Source organism: Nasonia vitripennis, chromosome 4, assembly GCF_009193385.2.
Source record: "Nasonia vitripennis strain AsymCx chromosome 4, Nvit_psr_1.1, whole genome shotgun sequence".
NCBI classification, from domain to species: domain Eukaryota; kingdom Metazoa; phylum Arthropoda; class Insecta; order Hymenoptera; family Pteromalidae; genus Nasonia; species Nasonia vitripennis.
Window position 1 is genome coordinate 1,036,814 of NC_045760.1, and position 19,218 is coordinate 1,056,031.

The 19,218-nt window shown below is 42.5% G+C and overlaps 1 protein-coding gene across 10 annotated transcripts in view; it reads right to left on the bottom strand.

Moving 5' to 3' along the window:
* Positions 1–19,218, bottom strand: part of LOC100123208 (nesprin-1) — a 98,187-nt gene that overhangs the window by 6,984 nt on the left and 71,985 nt on the right. For 7 of the 10 annotated variants that reach the window (XM_032599912.1, XM_016984956.3, XM_031929345.2 and 4 more), the window contains 11 exons: positions 18,943–19,053; positions 18,505–18,810; positions 18,251–18,385; positions 13,416–16,722; positions 11,219–13,223; positions 10,431–11,127; positions 10,057–10,356; positions 9,447–9,806; positions 8,773–9,369; positions 4,648–4,950; positions 109–366 (listed from right to left, as the gene is read on the bottom strand). In XM_032599912.1, the coding sequence (XP_032455803.1) occupies positions 109–366; positions 4,648–4,950; positions 8,773–9,369; positions 9,447–9,806; positions 10,057–10,356; positions 10,431–11,127; positions 11,219–13,223; positions 13,416–16,722; positions 18,251–18,385; positions 18,505–18,810; positions 18,943–19,053 (8,379 nt within the window). The remainder of the gene's footprint in view (positions 1–108; positions 367–4,647; positions 4,951–8,772; positions 9,370–9,446; positions 9,807–10,056; positions 10,357–10,430; positions 11,128–11,218; positions 13,224–13,415; positions 16,723–18,250; positions 18,386–18,504; positions 18,811–18,942; positions 19,054–19,218) is intronic. The other 3 variants (XM_032599913.1, XM_016984952.3, XM_032599911.1) reach the window with 2 other exon arrangements.

A 19,218-nucleotide genomic window follows, 5' to 3' on the forward strand; every position in this document is an offset into this window, starting at 1 on the left:
CCGTCCTTGGCGAGCCTCTGAATCACTTTCTTCGCGCGGCGCGTGCCGCTGAATGGAGAGCAAGGTGAAAGCTGCACTAGCTTATTTGTCTTTTTTTTTCTCTCTCACCTGCTGAACGGATTCGAGGAAGTTCTTCGTCTGGCAGAGATCGTCGCGAGCGAGCTCTTGATTGAGGGCTCGAGCGTCCGCCGTGTCGGCGAGCGACGAGAGAGTCTCGCGCACATCCTCGAGTCTCCGGCCGAGAGCCTCGACCTCGCTCTGCAGAGGTCCACCCGCATCCAGACCGACGTCCGAGGCGATTTGGGCGACGAGGCCGCGGAGCTCCGCCAGACGCTCCTTGTGCTCGGCCAGGGTGTCCTCGCAGACCTGTTGAAGAAAATTAAGAAAATAATTATAACGCATCAGTCACTCGATCGTTATGCCCAAAATAATCCACCTCTAACGATCTTCCCAATTACCGATCCTTCAAAAATATCAACTCCCGCTCACGCCCAGTACCTACTGAAAACTGCCAGACGAAAAGCAGCGCACTCCGCGGAGCTCCAAAATTTACTGGACCAAGGCTCCTCCGCGCACACGTGTTTACATTTCATCGGTATTTTTAGAGCCGCTACGCGTACTATACACCCGTGAATCCCTCGAGTTTCGAGCTTGCTCCGAGATTCACGACGAACTTGAGATTCCTCGATTCTTTTACACGCGCGCTTTTTCCGGTGTCCAAACTTCCCCGCCGCGCGACGCGAGTTCGAGACTGATGCGCGATGACATTGACGCGCCGCGTGTCTCGCTGAGAGACTCGGAGTATCGTTCTTTTGTTTACTGGCCAAACAAATGCTGCCGCTGCGGAGGTGCCGCCGCCGTCGCTGTTGTTGTTGTGCAGTTGAAACTTTGATATACGTACGGGAGTAGCTTGTCGCTCACCTTATTTTCTCATTCCGTACGAGAGAGCGAGAGAAAGACTGACTGACGGGCTATGAAGCTGTTGTGTATGCAGTAAGTACGAGGTGAGACTTTCTAGGAACTTTTTTAATTTCTACTTCCAAATCCAATAGTTGCGTTCATTCGCGTAAAGCGCTACACTCGCAGGGATGGTATATCCGCCGTGTTTGAGTTGTAATAGAAACAGACGCGCGCGCGTTAAATGGGACGCGTTGAATCAACTTGACCCAGATGTTGCGAGGCATATATATTTATAGTGATGCCCGCGCCCTTCAGTTTTAGCGGAAAGTCAAAGGCTCGACTGTGTTGTGTGTCTGTAGGGTTTGAGAGTTTCAAACTGATTGCGCAAAACAATGAGACAGACGTATTTTCTGGGCTTCATTCAAGTTCACAAAAGAGCGTGAGTGCATTCATTAAATTCTCCCAAACTCCCACGTGCAAGTGTAATTTGCTAATTAAAATACGAATTTAACGAATACTTTGCATTATACGGTTGCTTAGCGATCACTGCACATGCGGTTGGATCGAATTGAATAAGACGTCGAGTAATAATATCTGATGATTCCGCGAAAGCAATTGACAATTGACGCACAACAAGTAGGATGATTAGCCGGCAACCTCGAGGCGTGTATTCCGTACGTGAGCTACACGATGAATAGTAGTACCAAAGTTAAAAACGTTGTGTACAGTAATATCGAGATTTATTCCGAATTGTTTTAGTCAATAAACAAGGTTTCACTCTGACGTGTTGTTGCGTTGGTCTTCTTTAAAGTCGAAAATAAAAGTATAAAGCGACAGCTCAATGCCGTTTATTTTTACGAAATAAAATACGAGATTTATTTTTAAAAAATTTTAAAATAATATCACAGCATCAAACATTGAATAACGAATTCGAATTTAAAAAAAAGCGCGAGTGGAGGAACACCGAAGAAACGCGACTGTTATTACTTGAAAACGCAGCGTACAATCGACGGAAGAAAAATAGGCCGTTTAAAATGATGTCACCCGGTTCGCTGGCACACTGAGTATATGGGTCCGCCTCCAACCCGACGGCAGGAAAAAATCATAAATATAGCGTGACGTCACATTTACGGCTTCGAGCTTGAACCCCATTGATAAACCGTGGGAGCTACTTGTTTTGCAACCAGTTTCCGATAACGACGGGAAAAATATATTTGTTTGAAACGAACCACTTTTTCTCCTACACCGTACTGTAATACTCCGAACGAATCGATACGGCAATTTTGCTTCAGTCATTCTTTCAGCGCTACGGGTTTCCAGTTGGAAAATTTGTTAATTGATGAAAAATATTAGCTATCCTCGAACCCTCAAAACACAAAGATTTGAATGAAACTCTCGAGCTCGAATCCCATGACCCGCACAATCCAATCCCCGGTGCTCACCCTAATCTCCTCCGGCGTGCACATGTCCCGCCGGCGGCGCAGCAGCGCAATCAATTTCCCCGATGAATCTCCCGAAGACGGCTGGCTCACGTAGCATGAAGGCGACGGCGTAAACACTGCCGCGCGCTCTCGGAAAACCCGTTTGTATATATGATAATCTCGCGCGAACGCGAGCTTTAAAATAGCCCGGCGAATCGACGATCTGCCACCGTCACTTCTCGCCTATACACTGTATGTGCCGGCTTTCGTCGCTCTTTGTTGTCTCCAGCTTATCGAGGGCTTGGATTATTTCGTTGCTCGAGGTGAGATCGTTGTTGATTTTCATAAATTTTCTTTCATGTTTCTTCCGACTAGACGAGATCTCTGTTGCACAGTCTTTGTTCGCTTATTACAAGGATATACAGGTTTTATAAAAAGCTTTCGTTTACAAGTATAATCGACTAGAAAATTTGGTACGAGCTTTTGTCTATATAATTTTTACAGTTCACTGGCACTTTGCGCGTTAGGCACCGTTAATTTATAAAAGAGACTTGTAAAAGACACTCGGAAAAATGCCCACATGACTAGAAGTTCACTATGCGAAGAAAAGAAAGCCGGCGATCAGCCAGGAGGACGCGATAGAGAATCGAGAGCACGAGGCGTCCTACCCCCCGGCGTCTCGGCGCGCATCGCGCGACGTCCTGGACCAGACTGGCGTGCTGGTGTACACGCGCGCGCGTTGCCGCTACTCCTCTCTCTCTCTCTCTCTCTCTCTCTCTCTCTCTCTCTCTCTCTCTCTCTCTCTCTTTCTCTCTCCCGCAGCCGCACAACCATCGATCTGTAGCAGACTCGCTGCGGCAGCGCAGATGTGCAGGACAAGGACCGAGATATACACGGAGAGACACTCCCTTTTCCTCGTGCGTGATGCAGCGCCGGCAGCGACGGCAGCAGTAGCAGCAGCCTTTTGCCGGCTCCCCCCTACGAATACATATAGTGCATCACCCCCGTACGTACGTGTACGCGTTCGTCACTCGCCGGCTTTTTCGAAATCAAGGGCGGTGGTGGTGGTCGAGTGCGCGCGTAGAAGATGTCGGCCAAGTGAGAGAGAAAAAGGCAGCCTCTGGATTTAGAAGAAGCGCGTGCGGCTTAATGCGCGCGTTTTGCTATAACGCAATCGCGAGCGACGGTTATTTTCGACGGGCTTTCTGGGCTATTGGAAACAGCGAGAGAAACTATTACGTTCCGCGCTTTTTTGCCTGTTTACTTTATTGAATAATTATAACGAGGTCGCGGTTATCGGCTCGGCTTGCGCAAGCGTCCATTAAGAGAGTAGTAAATAATTTTTTACCGCCCAATAACGTTTCAACAGCCGCAGTCGGTCTGGCTGATATTAAACTTTGTTGTACAAAATCACTCCGTCGAAAAGGCAATACGAACTAGCCCGCGTCACTCGACACAATGCACTTAAAGCTTAGTCACTCACCGCCACGAGGAACAGGAATCTCGCTTATGCACGCGTTCCCTTCAATTTCACCGAGAGAGAGAGAGAGAGAGAGAGAGAGAGAGAGAGAGAGAGAGAGAGAGAGAGAGAGAGAGAGAGAGAGAGAGCGAGATGCGCCGAACGCACAGAGGCGCCGTTATCCTCGCTCGTTTATCTAAAGGGCGACGAAAATGACCTCGCCAGATGGCTATTACAGCCTACAGACTACACTACACTACACGTCATGCATGCGCTCACTCATTAGCCCGAGTGTTAACCGAGTTAGAGCAAGCCGTATTATCGACGACTGACGACTTCCGTACCTTTCGACTTTGAAGAACTTTATTATTAGCGCTCGAGGATTATTCACCGGATTTTGCAGCAAAAATTTTCATACCCAAAATCAAAACAAACCTTATCGCGCGTACGTCCAGTGAGTAACCGGGACTTTTATCTGACCTGCCACTCGGGATTCGTTGCGCTTGATGTGTACCTTTCAGAGGCGAATCGCTCCGTAAACTGTCCTATTGTGCGTACACAAAACAGCGCGCGGCGGCCCATTACATGCTCTTTTTCGCCGTTCAAATGACTCACAATCGCGCCTCTCGTAAATACCTTTATGGTTCCAGGTACGTTTGCAGAGTGCGCGCGCGCGTACTAGCCTTTGGTAGGAAAATTGTTTTTCGCGCCGCTATCGTTAGCCCCGTTCCGAAGCTGCAATCGCTCCTTTCTCGCCTGTACTGGCTTCGAAATATGTTTTCCCGGCAGCGGAGCCGAATCGATAGGATTGAAAACTGACGCGGAGCTCGTGAGGCTTCGAGATACTTATATGAGAAGAAAACTTACCTTAATTTGCTTGAGCGCCTCGTCGGGTGGCAGGTTGGCGACGCTGGCCATTTGCGTGTCCGCCCAGGCCTTCACGGCGGCGCTCGAGTCCCGGTACTGCTGCCAGAGGCTGACCGCGTGCTGGTACTTGGTGCAAAGGGCTCCCAACTCGCTGCGCGTCTCTTCCCAAGATTGCACCGCCTCATTTAACACGGCGTCCACCCGCTCCGACACCTCTGCGGCGCAGGACTCGCGAAGCGGCTCCGCCGCCAGGCGCAGCTCGCTTATCAGCACTTCCCGCGCTACGAAGTCTCCATTCAGGCCCTGCAACGATTCCAGAGAAAAAAAGTCGTTTAATTCAGTGCTATGACGCGCTTTCCTGAAAAGCTGCATCGAAAAGTATACGAGCGCGCCGCTTTATTATTTCTCGGACACAGAGCGAACGTTCGGCCGTATAACGAGATGGTTGTGCGGTGCTATTTGCGTTGCACAACGCCAACCCTGTGTGTTTACGTCATCGATGGGGGGGGTCTAAAAGCGTTCGACTCTCGGTACTAGCGCTTGCACCGACACACACAAGAGCCAAAGTGCGCGAGTTTCTTCAACTATTTTACCATCATCCGCGATCGTACGGAGGAATATGCCAGAAGTTCAAAGCGAGAAATTCTTAGATTGGATCTAATACTCGGGCGTATAAATATAGTTGCACGAGCGCTCCTCGACGACACGAGACACACGTTTCTTCGCGGACTTGTGCGACGCGTGAATTCGGTCAGCGCGCGAGAGTGAACTAATTCTGTGTCGCGTACTCGCGGGTTCGTTAACCTGCCGGTCCGAATTTCTCGAATCGCTCTCTTTCATAACCAGGATTCTCTTTGCTAATTCGTTACGTTTTGTTTAGTGAGAGATCGAATAAGTTGTATTTTTATCCCGTAATGCCGGATTCATTGGGAAGCGGGCGAATTAGTGACTACAAAGAGAACGAATCTGATAATTAATTACAGTGACATAATGTAGATGTAATCATAATGTATTTCCACTATTCGTCATAATACAAAACTCCAACAGTGCTTTCGGCGTTCCAATCAACAAATTATTCACTTTTGATTAATCGAGCTACTACTACTACCACCTAAAACCGCGTGCCCGTCCACGTGCTGTACTTTACTCAGCCGCCGTCACGTCATTATGAGCTACGAGTATGAGAGCTGACTCGAACAGCAGTTGCATATTCTTCCCAAACTGGATTACGCGAATAGCCAATCCGAAAGTTCGCGCGGATATACGACGGGAAATCAATTATGCGACTCGGTCGGAATTGTGCAACGTCGCGCGCTGCACGTCAACATTTTATTGTTTGTTTGCGTTGTGAAACACGACGATATTGAATTTTACAAAATCGTATTCTGATGCGTGGGGTCATTGTTTGGATGCCCGTCTCCGTAAGCTACAGAACCGATTATTTGCGATAATTATGTCATCGTATTAATCAAGGTTATCGGGCCAATTTCGGCATAATTTATGCCAACCGTTCCGGCTCATAAAACTTCGTATATTCAATTAGAGCTGGAAGACTAGTTCCATGATCTCGCCGAGGGGGCTAGATCCCAAATAATAAAGCCAGTGTCGTAGAGGCAAGCGTCACGCCGAGATTACTTATCAACTATTTTTGCAATGCAGCTAAATATAAGTTCCTCGTCACTAGAACCGAACGAGCGCATACTATAACAGTATAACGCTTTTTTTATGCAGGTCCCGCACCTTTGCACATCCGGTATTAAATAAGCAAAATGCGGTTCCGATCGGCACTCGAATATATTCGCGACAAAACCGTATGCGCGAAACAGTACCGCTCGATCGAATCACCGTCGGTTAATATTTATAAAAAAAAGCCAAGCGCTTGCGAGACTTTGAGGAAAATGCACTACAGGCGTGACCTAAAAATTAACGATTCCAACATGCATGTAAATCTCGAGAGAGAGAGAGAGAGAGAGAGAGAGAGAGAGAGAGAGAGAGAGAGAGAGTTCTCCGCTACCGCACACACTTTTATCGTCCCGGGTTTCCTTGCCTCTGCGCTATCAGTCTTTATCGCGAGTGTGCACGATGTCGCGTCGCGTTAGCCGTTTTTCGGTATCTGTGTGCGCACGACAAGCCGCTGACACAAAGCGATCTCCTCTTCCTCTCGAGTCTCTCGCGTTCCACGGAAGCAGTGGCCCGAGAAATTGACGATTACGAAAATTTAAGTAAGAGAGATTCTATAGTATTCCGTTTATCAAAAGAACGCACGTTTTTACGTCGAGGAAAATATGCGAATAATTCGAGCGCGTCAGGAGCGGAAATGACACGCGCAAGTTCCCGCGCAAAGAGGCGTCTGACCGAATGAACGAACGGCGCTGCGCGTGTATGTCACCGATCTCCATAATAGTAGCGCTCGTCGCATATACATACACAACGACGCGCCGTCTATCAATGACCTCGTGCACGTAGTCGCGCTTACCTTGGGACTATTTATTTCCACTGCTCTTCAATTAAGAATCCATAGACCTATACACTCGCCGCCGATGAACCGGCTATTGTCCCGCACTGGGGCACGCACGAAGCTCGAGTTTTTTCTCTCTCCTCGAGGAGCGTGTAGAGCTACTCTGATTTATTGTTTGTTTATTATCGAGAGCGCACTGAGATGAGAGGTTATCTGGTGCGATAAAACGTGCGTCTGGTCCGTGAAATAATATCTGCCGATTATTGCTTGCTGTACATTTTTATGTACGTGTATACCGAATCGGAAATAAAAAAATTCGTAATTTCGAAAACAGAGCGTATCGATGCCACCTGGAGTGCATACATCCAGACAGCTGAACGAACACTTCCACGGCACACTGGTAATCAGCGTAAAAAAACTAAGTCACACACGTGCGAATAGCCGACAACACAGTACTTTTTTTCATACACACGCGACCGAACTATGTCCTCAGTCACATGTTTCCGCGCGCGCATGTGCGATCGATCCGGGGCCCCGAAAGTCGACGAGCTGCTGCTGCTTCGCCGGCGAAGTCTCGCGCACGACTGATTAGAGCAGCGGCTACCGCTGTCTGCGCTGCTGCTACCTATCCGTCTGTGTTTGCGTGCGTATACTCTCTCTCTCTCTCTCTCTCTCTCTCTCTCTCTCTCTCTCTCTCTCTCTCTCTCTCTCTCTCTCTCTCTCTCTCTCTCTCTCTCTCTCTCTCTCTCTCTCTCTCTCTGTGTGTGTAGTTAGTGTGTACCGATATCGGCGCGCGCCACATCAGGCATGCGCTCGATGACTGTCTTGGATCATCGACGGAGACTCGCGCGGGCATTTTCGCTGACGTATTTATATTTGTTTGCGGGGTTCGCGCGAGCTTTAAGGCCAACGTGCTCAACGGGAGATTTATGGGACGCTGGCAAGGTCGTTAAGTTGAGATAAAGAAAGGGTGGAGATGAGTCGGTCTATTTTTAGGTTGAACTCGGAGGTTTTGAGATCGGCCAGCTGCGCTGTCTCTGTTTTATACATTTCGGCTGTGGTTTATTTTTTTTTTTTTTTCTAGGCAGCCGTAAGCTCGAGCGATCACAGAGCTGCTTTTTGATATTTATTCGAATTTTACAATGTAAAACGAATTAAAATAAGGGCAATGTAGCAGAGATATTTTAAACGATTTCGCAGGCCGTAATTCAATTTAAAAGCCTCGGCTCTTGAGAGACGCTTTCCGTTCGAGGCTCTAAACCACTTAATCTGGACGTTGAGCGGTTATTTTTAAAGTATGACACTCTCAAGTCAAACATAAAAAAAAGAAAGTGCAATTTTATCTGCGGCGATATTTTGCAAGGTCAAGTGTTAAGCGAAACGTCGCGCGAGAATTCGTTGATCGGAGCTTTCTTGCCACTATGGATAAACGTGGCTGTATGCGAATAGCAGATTTAATTAAATAAAACGTTTCCTAATGAACACCTGCCTACCTGAATAAGTCTTCCGCTCGTAGATCGCACCGAATATCTCGGAGTAAAAACACCGGCGAAACGGTCCTTCCGTAAATATTTGGCCTCGCACCCCTTTCAAGCCCGAAACCGAAGAAAAACAAACAGCCCGCCGAGCAAATACGCAGATCGAGTCATACTGAAAACGTCTCTCACCTCGAGTCTCTCGGTAGCCTTGAGTAGTCTCTCGTAGTCCACGGTGCCCTGAACCGTCAGCAGTTCCATCATGTAGTCGGTCTCCTGAACGGACTGCTGCACCATCTCCAGTTGCTTCTCGAACCGCCTCCACAGGCCCAGTCTGCCCTTCAGCAGTCCCAGCAGCCTGACGCACCTCGCCTCGAGCTGCTCGTGCTTGTCCTGCAATCCAGAGATGTCTCTTTCCATACCGACGGGCGAGACGGAGATGCGCATGCTGGTGGGTAAGGTGTGCAGCATCTGCCTGAGTCCCATTATCTCCTGCCAGATCTGGGCCAGCTCGTCGCCGACGGACTGGCAGCGTTCCACCGCGGCAGCCACGACGTCGCTACCCTGGCGCTCGCTGGCCTCGCACTGGTCCAGCACGATGCTCTGCCGCTGGTGGGCCTTGCGGATGCGGCTGATGCCCCGTTTCAGGGACTGCAGCCGCTCGCGTAAGAGCTGCGCCGCGTCCAGCTCCTCGCTGAGGAGGCTCTCCAGGTGACGGGCTGTCGAGAGCAGGAAACCCACGCGCTCGCTCTCCGCGGCTGGTAACAGGCCCAGTCTGCCCAGCTCGTCCTGAAAGAAGGAGAAACATTTTAGAATGGGTTCGGATTATTAAATATAGTACTGTAGTGAATTGAATAGCACCCTACCTGTATCACGCAAACTCGTTCGAAGAGAACAGAGATCCTCTCGACGTAAAGTTGCAGCTCCTCCACGGTTTTCATGACTCCGTGGAATTCGTCGATGGTTATCTTCAGTTCGTTGAGTTCTCTCTCGAGTAGGTTTAGTTTATCATTAACCGGTACGTCTTCCGACGTGATGGTGCTCCTCACGGCGTCCTGTATGCTCTTTATTTTATCTGATACGCTGTTCCAGCGCTTCTGCATTTCTCCGTGGTATTGTCGTTGCAGCATTTCATCCGATAATGGCACGAGTCGCAAGGCTTGCTCGAAGCAATTGCCGGCTTCTTTGCGCATGTTGTTGTGCACTTCATACTGAGCTCTCAGTTCCTGCAAAAAAAAAAATGTTCATAAAAATGAAATATTAGAAAACTGTTGCAAAATATTTGCGCGTTTTTGCGCTGGATTGTAAAATCTAGTCATTTTACTTTTGATGAGAAGCGTAGCGTGGCAAGGTGCCAAATAAATTGTGGAAAATAAAAGAAAGAGCGCGTTCAGACGCGATTCTCAGAATAAGTCTCGCCGAGTATCGAGCTAAATTTGTATAGGCGTGAAAAAAGCTCTAGAGAATGAAGCGTACCCAAAATTGTCTCATGTGTCCACCGGTAGGATCATTAACCGTGGCAAGTTCTCTCTCGGCTCTAGACATCCAATTCTCGAGTCTATTAATCAGCATTTCCTGGTTACTCCAGCTTTCGCGGAACGCCAGTAAGAGCCTCAGCGAGAAGTCGACGGTTTCTTGAAGCCTGGCGATCTCTTCTAGCGCTTCGCCATAACAATCATCCGGATCTTCGATATTTATCAAATTCTGAAGATTGCGAGCTAAATCCAGCAGCTGGAGAATTCGGCCATGATGGTTTGCAATGTCAAGCGATAGGTTCTGAAAAATAAGAAAGTATGCGTCATTAAAAATGCGAAAATCAAAAAGTACAGTGTTGTGAGTACAATCTTTACCTGATAAAGTGAGATGTACTGGTCGTATTCGTTTGACGTAACGTTTTGTAAATCGGGTACTCGTTGATGCGCGACTTGAAGCCAGCCCCTTTCTTCCTTGATGCCTTGTTCCAAAACCACCCATCTTGAGGCAGCGAGCGACATCTGTTGAGCTTTCGAAGCCGCTTGGTCTAACAAAGCCATTGCTTTGCTGTGTAATCCTTCGTGAAGTTCTGAATAAATCTGTTTGGTTTCGGGATCTAAATTGTCTTCCAATGATTCTAAAATAGCTCGGCAATGATTCAAGTTCACGAAGAACTTTCTATGTTTTTGCATTTCGTCTTGTAGATGTTGCAAGTTTGAAACCGAGATCGGGCTGTCCAAAAGATTTTCGGCAATTTTAGTGATCTGAGAAAATTCATGCAGAGTTTGTTCGTATTCTCCCGTTAATGATAGTAACTCCAACAGACTGTCCCGTTCAATGATAATTGTATGCTCTATGAATTCCGTTGTTTCTTCTGCAATGCTTAATCCTTGAGGAATTTCTTTGCCCGGGTAGTCACGCAGGAGTACTTTGGCCTCGGCAAACAATTTATTTACTTCGCGCATATGATCGCGATTGTTGCTGTCAATTATATCCAATTTCTCAAGCTTCGCCACAGTTGGAGCTTCGCTGTCAATCAAAGACTCTAGTTGCTTTTTTTGTTCCTCTATCAGCCTGGAAGTATTAAAAACCAATTAAAATTCTAATCAATTAAGTTTCTTAACGTATTTGTAAAATATAAAATACTACTAAACTGTTAACTTACTTTGCAACATTATTAACCCCGTTCAAAAATTCATCCCATCTTGCTAGCTCAGTCTTGACGTGCGTTTCTCCATCGATAGCAACCTCCTCGATTGTTTTAGCTTGACTTTCTAGTGCTTCGACGCATTGCCTGATTCGCTCTCTCTCTTCTTCTGGGTAAGAGTTCTCTACTACTGTTAGTAATGAATTTAATTCCTTAATTTTCTCTTCAACATAATGAACTTCTTCTTTCAATTCGACAAAGTTTTTTGTATCATTGGAAGATGGTCCACTTGGGCATTCTCGTCCTAGGAAAATTCTCGATTCTATTGTTTCGAGCCAAGTTGAAATTGTTTCTACGACTGTAATAAAAGTTTCTTCGATGATTACAATATTTTTTTCTTCCACAGCATTTTTCAGCGCTTTCAAGTCTTTGAGAACTGCCGATGCTTTATTTTCAAAAGATTTTTCCAGAGCTGAATTTTCCAGCGTTGAAATGTGCAATACGTTAGATAGATGAGAAGGTTTTAACTTTTGTGAATCTTTTATGTTTTCTAACATAAGTTTGATCGATTCAGTTTTATGAATGATCTCCAGCTGAGGCACTCTGTTGATATTTTTTTCTGCAATAATTAAATCTGAAGACAAGTGTTTTGCATCTTCACGCTTGGCTAAACCAGATTCCATTAAAAGTAAAGGTTCCTCGCTTGTACCCATTGGTTCGGATGGTAATTTATTGTCTGTGTTACTTTTTGCGACTTCAGAGTAAGGCAGTTTCAAAGAAGTTTCCGCTTCAGGTGTTTTAAGTGGTTGCCCGAATATACTTTCAAACGAAGATTTATCATCAGTTGGAATAGATTCCCGAATTTCAACGGTTCTGTGACGATGCCTTTTTCTTTTCTGGCGTTTGGCTTTCAAAGCCTCTTCTTCGCTTGGTTCTTCAGTTATAGTTGTATCTTGGGATATTGAATCTGGAGTAGTACTACCGCAAACCTCCACAGTGGCCTCAATTTGAATTTCGTATGATGTATCAGGGGTAGAGCTTACCTCTTGGGATATAGATTTTGTTTCTGAAATCGAAGTATCTGGAGTTTTATCTTTGACAGTTTGATCATGTGATTTTACAATAATTTCACTTTCTTTTGGTTGAACTGACAGATCACCTGATTCGGTTATTTTGTCAGATTCAGGTTTCGACTCTTCAACATTCTGTATCTCTACCATTGGCGAAACTAACTGCACGCTCTTTTCAGATTCGCTTAATACAGAGGGTACATCTTCTTCCAAAGAATTCTGTTCTGGTGAGATACCGATTTCTGGCTGGTCTGGCTGCTCAACTTTTTCTGGTTCTTCGATAACGATTTTAACATTACAAGGTTCTGATACTGTGTCTCCTAAACTGCTTTGCTCACCTCTAGATGGTAATGTTGGCAAGTCTAGTATTTCAGTTTTCGAAGATGAAGCATCGTCTATTTTTTCATCGGGCACAGTTTGAGAACTAATTTCAGTAGTATTTGGAACAGATTGAATACTCTCTTCGATGGTCGGAACGATTTCGTGAGTCATCGTTTGAATTGATAACTCTGAAGTAATTTTCTGTTCTGGGCTACTGGTTTGCGATTCTCCTTCTACTAAAAGCTTTGGTTCCTCAACGCTAGATTGTATCAAAGGTTCCTTTTCAATTGGTGTTTGCGGACTTTCAATCGGACTTGTTTGTATTTCGATTTCTTGGGTTTCTAATTCCGGTGTTGTAGCTTTTGGCGTTGTTTGAGTCTCGATAGTATTTACTTGTGCCTCTTCGATAGGATTTGTTTGCACGTCAATGTCCTCTTTTTCAATTTCAATTTTTAGATTTTCTGGTGAAGTAGCTGCACTTGTTTGCATGCTATTCTCAATCAAATCCACACACTCGGGTGATTGCGTTTGTATTGCAATTTCTTCCAAAACACTTGCATAATCAGGAGGTGGAGTTGTTTGCTGTTCAGCATTGGTAAGAAATTCAGTGGATGTTTGAACTTCTGTTTCTTCTGAAAATACAATAAATTTATTTAATAAAAATCCCTAAAAATTATCTGAAATCAAGCCATATTTTACAGAATACATATATGTATACATATTATATTTTATACTAAGAAAAAGAGAGAAATTGTATGTTTTTAAAATATACAGTCAGATTTTTATGAAAAAATTGATGTTTTATTGTCAATAAAAATACATACCTGTTATTAAGTTAGATTCTGTAGGCGATGTTTGTATTTCTAAATTTTCTACTTGTGTAGTAGTTGTCTGTGTATCGGCTTCTAGTGAAGGAACGGTAGGAATTGAGGTACGGGATTTTTCTTCTCTAGGGGTTGTTTGTAGAGCAATTTCTCCAGTCAAAACAATATCCGGCGTCTTTGTTTGCATTGCAGTATCTTCGCTGTCTGGTTTTAAATCCAAACAAGTTTGTAAACCGGTATCCTTTCCAGGCCTTGGAGAAGTTTGAATTTCAGTATTCGTTTCTTCTACTTTTAACGTTTGCATTTCACGTTCTAATTTAGTGATTTTTTCTAATTTTGAGGGTGTTTCGATAGGACTAACCAAGTCTTCAGTAATCGGTGGTACTAGTTCACCAACCGAAACATCTCGAGTATCGACGGCTGTCTGCGTATCTGCTTCATTAGTTTTAAGGTTACTTGATTCGGGCAGGGCATCGTCAATAGTTGTTGCTTGTTTTGGTTCAGCTTGTATTATACTTTTAAGTAATTCAGAATCTTCCTCTTTCGATGCACGAGCTTTTTGCTTCTTTTTCCTTTTTTTCTTTTTCTTTTTAGCATCAATATCAAATTCGGTTGAAACTTCTTCAACAGTTGTTCTATGATCTGCTTCGTATCCATCGCCTTCAGGAGACTCATCTTTTTGCGCAGAAAAAGTGTCTGACGATTCTGCAACTTCGTAAACGTCAGGTTGCGGTTGCTCTGTTATATGTTTTGAAGAGTCAGAGTGAGGCACATCGAGTTCAACAGAATCTGCTATTGTAGTTGTTACAACAGATCCACTAGATTCTTCATCGCTTAACGTTTCATTGTCCTTTTTCTCTCTGTGTTTTTTCTTTTTCCTACTTTTACGACTTATAGGAATATTAATTTCACTTATTTCTGGTGCCTTCTGTACACTCTCTTTTTCTTTTTGTGGTGTAGTAGGTGTAGTATCAGATTCTTTATCTGTTGTTGGCGAATCAAGTGAACTTGTTTGAATTACTTTATTATATATATGTTTAACAGTTTCTACTTCAGGTGGTAATGTAATGTTTACATTTTCTTCAGAGACAGTTAGTACACTCGGGCCAGGATGTTCAATGTGCGATTCAACAGATACTGTTGGACCAGTATCTGTTTTCTTTTGATTTTGAATTGATAATGAAATATCAACCGATTGTATCTTACCGGTATGTTCAGTTTGTAAACCTACTTGAGAATATTTTATGCTTGGTTTAATGGCTGCATTAGTAACTTGAACATTTTCTTTATTTTCAGAATTTCGTTTACTATCCTCAAATCGTTTTCTCTCTTCCATCAGCAATTTTGCTGTTTCTGATTTAATGGATGATTCCAATGAATTGGCGTTATCCATCATATAATCTTCTTTCTGTGGGATATCAGTAAGATCTGACTGGAAATGATGATCAATGTTTACTGTGCTTCTATCAATAACATCAGTGTGCTGTTCTACATCTACTGTGCCAGATTCTAGTTTAACATGTGTTTCGAAAGACGTTCCTACAGGTGTTTCTTCAAACTTACAACTAGCTTTTGTTATAGTTGGTATATCCTCGATGGTTGTTGATTCTAGAGAAGATACGTCCTTACTTGTTGATTCGATTGATTGCTCGAAAGGTGTCTGTAAAACAGCACATTTTTCAGAATCTATAAATTGTTGGCTCTCTATGGCCACAGAGCTTTGTTCCGGAATTGTTACCTCGATTTGCCCATATTCATGTTCATGTTTTTCTTCTACATGAGGCTTGATTTTATCATCGGTTATGTCAACGATTTTCTTAGAATCGTCGATAGAAACTTGCTTAACTTCGGATGTTACCTGGCTTGAGGAATCGATCTTTTCTTCAATCGTGTACGTTCTATCGGATTCGAGAGAATCTGGAGGTGTTGCAGAACTTTTTCTTGATTTTTTCTTTTTCGGTTTTTTCGACTTTTGTTTATCTGACGTTTCTTGCATTTCTCCTATGATTGGCGGTTCTGTTGTAGTTTTTGGAACAGCGCTATCTTGCACTGGAATCTCAGCCTGTGGTTGTTCATTAGCAACCTCTAGCTCTATAACTTGAGCCTTTCCTTGCCCTTGCTTTTCTTGACTCAAACTTGTTTCAAACGTTCCTTGCTCACCCGATTTCACAACGTTAATGCTTATATGAGGAATATTTTCTTCGTCAATTTCAACTTCTTCAGGTTCTTCTACAACCTCTTCACTAGTTACTTCTTTACCATCGATGATAGTGACTTTTCTAATAATTCGGCGAGTTTTTCTAATCACTTTTCTTGTCACTTGCTGCACTACGGCATGCACAGTTGATGTCTGTGTACGGTATGCGCCGCCATCAATAAGTGCATCATCCACGTCTGCAGGCTTTGGGCTTAGATCTTTAATGTCGCCTTGTATGATGCGATGCGAATATTGCGGGAGGCCTTCATATTCTTCAACATTTAACTGATCTCCTGGTGTTCCGGTCATAACTTTTCCACCATACGTTTGCTTCGTAGCCATTTCCACTGTACCGTCTGGTTTTGTTGTTGTGACCGTTACTTGCTGTCCCCGCATAGTAGCTTCAGAAAATGCTTGTACTACTGGAGGACCGTCACCCACCGCAGTAGACATTTGCGAAACGTGCTGCTGCATTGTTTGTCTACTCGTAACGAGTGTTCTGCGAAGCTTACGCACGATAATTCTCTTTGTTCCATCGCTATCTACCACTACTTCTGTTGTGACGTCGTCTGGTTCCACGAGAACTGTCTCAAAAGACTGAGGCGCAGCATGTTGTATATTTAGTTCAGAGGTTACGTTTTCTTGTTTTTGCGCGTCTTGGTATTTCATGTCGACTACGATATCTTCTGGATTTGTAACTAGCTGCTCACGCCACACTTGTTCTTGACTACTTAAAGGCACAATATTTTTAGTTGCAATTTCGATGACGTCGTGTTTACCATCGGTACTTTTCACAACTTTTATTGTCTCTTGAATTTGAGGATTATCGAAAGAGCTTAATAATGGAGGAATTTCAACACTTTCAAATGTTTGACAAGCCGTAGAAACTGGTATAGAACTTGTTGATGTTTGTTTTGTCAACTGCTCTGGCTTTGACTGTTCGACTATTACGTCTTGAATCAAACTTTGACCGGTTTGCAAAGAGACGTCGGCTAAAGATGGAGATTTATCTTCGAGAGAAGAGTGAACTGATGATTCTTGATCAAGCGTGGCGTCGACACTGCTCGCCGTTTCAACCTGAACCAATGGCTCATTTTCGTCGGCCATCTGCTGAAAAAAGATTGGTAAGTCTTAGATGCCGAGGCAAGAAGTGCAGAATGCAAGCCACTGGTTTAAAATTAGAATGAAAATAGAAGAGGCAGTAGGAGATCAGATTGTGAGTGAGAAGCTATAATTAGAAGCGTTCGCCAATTGACTTACGGTACTAACATTAAAGGATTGTGATAATAGCAAGCCGCATTGAGACAGAATAATAATAAAAGATGTATTACGAATATATCAAATTAATGTATATTTCATGATATTTGAGAGATCATTCGATTTTTTGCATACGATTACTGTTTCGTACTTAAAATTTAATTCGGTAATATTTCATTCGTATTTTTAAATAATTTAGTTGAAGATTAAAGTAATTCTATATTTTCAAAAATGATAGATACCGATGAAAATATTATGCAGTACTTTTTAAATGAACTATAATTTTAAATCGATAGAAATGCCCGCATGCGATAAAACATGCTTTTTAAATTCATAGTCGACAAAATAAGATAGAGAAAGAAAATAAAGTAGGGGAAATAGCATAGTAGTCTTTAATGTGGCAGCATAATTACAATATCATATAATAACATATTTACGTACACACAGCCCATATATTACATAGTTTTTCTTTAATTTACATTATGTATAAGATGATAGTTTATAATATTCTAAAAATCAATGATAAACATATACATTTGCTAATAGAAAGCAGAAAAGAACATTGGATGATCAGTCAGGAGCAAATTATGTTACATAAAATAATACAAAATACAACAAAGCTGTAACAACTAAATAAAATTATATGACTCATTAAAAGGTACTATTTTACACTTTGCATTGTACGTATTACTATTCAATTCGTGCAGATTATAAGATAATGTGAAAAATTGAAAGCATGCGTTATTAATAAAATGATGCTTATGAGAATGGCGATGACGATGATCATGATGACGTTGATTGATGATGAATTTCATGTGATATAAAATACGATAGTTACAGAATCTATATTAATATATCCAAAAATTTTATAACGAAAAATAATTTTGTATACAAAAAATGATTATAAGAAGATTTTACTTTTCATGTACTATGATTATATATCTGGTGCACATCAGTTATTTGTAAAATATGATCACATAAAACAAATAACAACAAAGAGTACAATACAGGCAACTTAAGTATTTAAAAGGCGTATAGAGAATTTTTAAATAAAACATGTATAGTTACAGTTAAACCCGCTGCTATATACTATCACGATCAAAAAATGACGTTTCACAAATAATTTTTATGAATTATTATGAATAAAAATATGATAAGGGTTTATTGCATTTATGAATTCGATGAGGCGGGAAATAAATGAGTGTATGTATCAGCCAATGACACAGCCAAAGTATCTCTTTAAAATCACTTGCTAAAGCAAGTGTCTAAGAGCATATGAATGATTTTCATATTGTTCACATATTTAAGCAAGACCCGACACCGTGGCTTGATGAATTGCAACAAGATTATAGGATCCCAAGTTCTGGTATGAGATGTATACCTGCTGCTTCCGTAAAAGATGGTTTGCCATATCTTGTAGAGCCTCTTTCAAATTCCTGGCCAATTCACTGATTTCAGTCATTGATTCTAACTCTGTCAATTGTTGCAGTCGGAATGATATTTCCTCTTGTAATGCCTATGAATAAAAAATATATATTTGACTATGTTGGATTAATATTCATTTCACATTTAATTAATATCAAATAGATGAATTGATTAAAATGTTTGATAATCGAATAAAATGAAAATAAGGACCTTATAGTTAAGGGTGCTTCTCTCATCATTAATCGTTAATTTGACGTGTCTAATCCAAGTTTCGGTCTCTTCAAGACATTGCTTGTAAGCTCTAATTTCTTGTTTTCTTTTTTCTTGTGTTTCACGCGCTTCCTCTAGTGTAGACTGTCCTTGTTCAGCTTGTGAAAGTAAATAAGCAAGACTTTTCCGTATTTCTCCGATTGATGTTTCTAGTTTTTTAGTTTCAACATCTTGAGGTACTTGTTTTATTTCATTATCAATTCTGCTAGCTTCTTGATTATAATACCTCAAGTCTGCTAGTATTGTCTAAAATACATTAATAAAATTTTTAGTAAAACGATAGTGAATGATTTTTTTTTTAATACATCAGTTTGTTTTAATAAAAAAATTAAATATAACATAAAATGAATCATATTATATCATATGAAATTAATTTACCGAAAGAGCACTAATCATGGTCTGCAAACTATCGCGAGGAAGAGATCTCAAAGCCCCTTCAAGTTGAGCCAATACCAGCTGTAGATCATCAATATTGTGTTTCATTTTTTCCTGCAATTAATAATTAATATCTTTAATATGTCATACGTTAAGTATACTTATAATACCGTGCAGTTAAATAGCACAACATATAAAACACAATTAATAACACGAAACGTTTCTTAATGAATATAACTCGCATCCAAATGTTATAAGAAGCTGGAAATCAAATTTTTT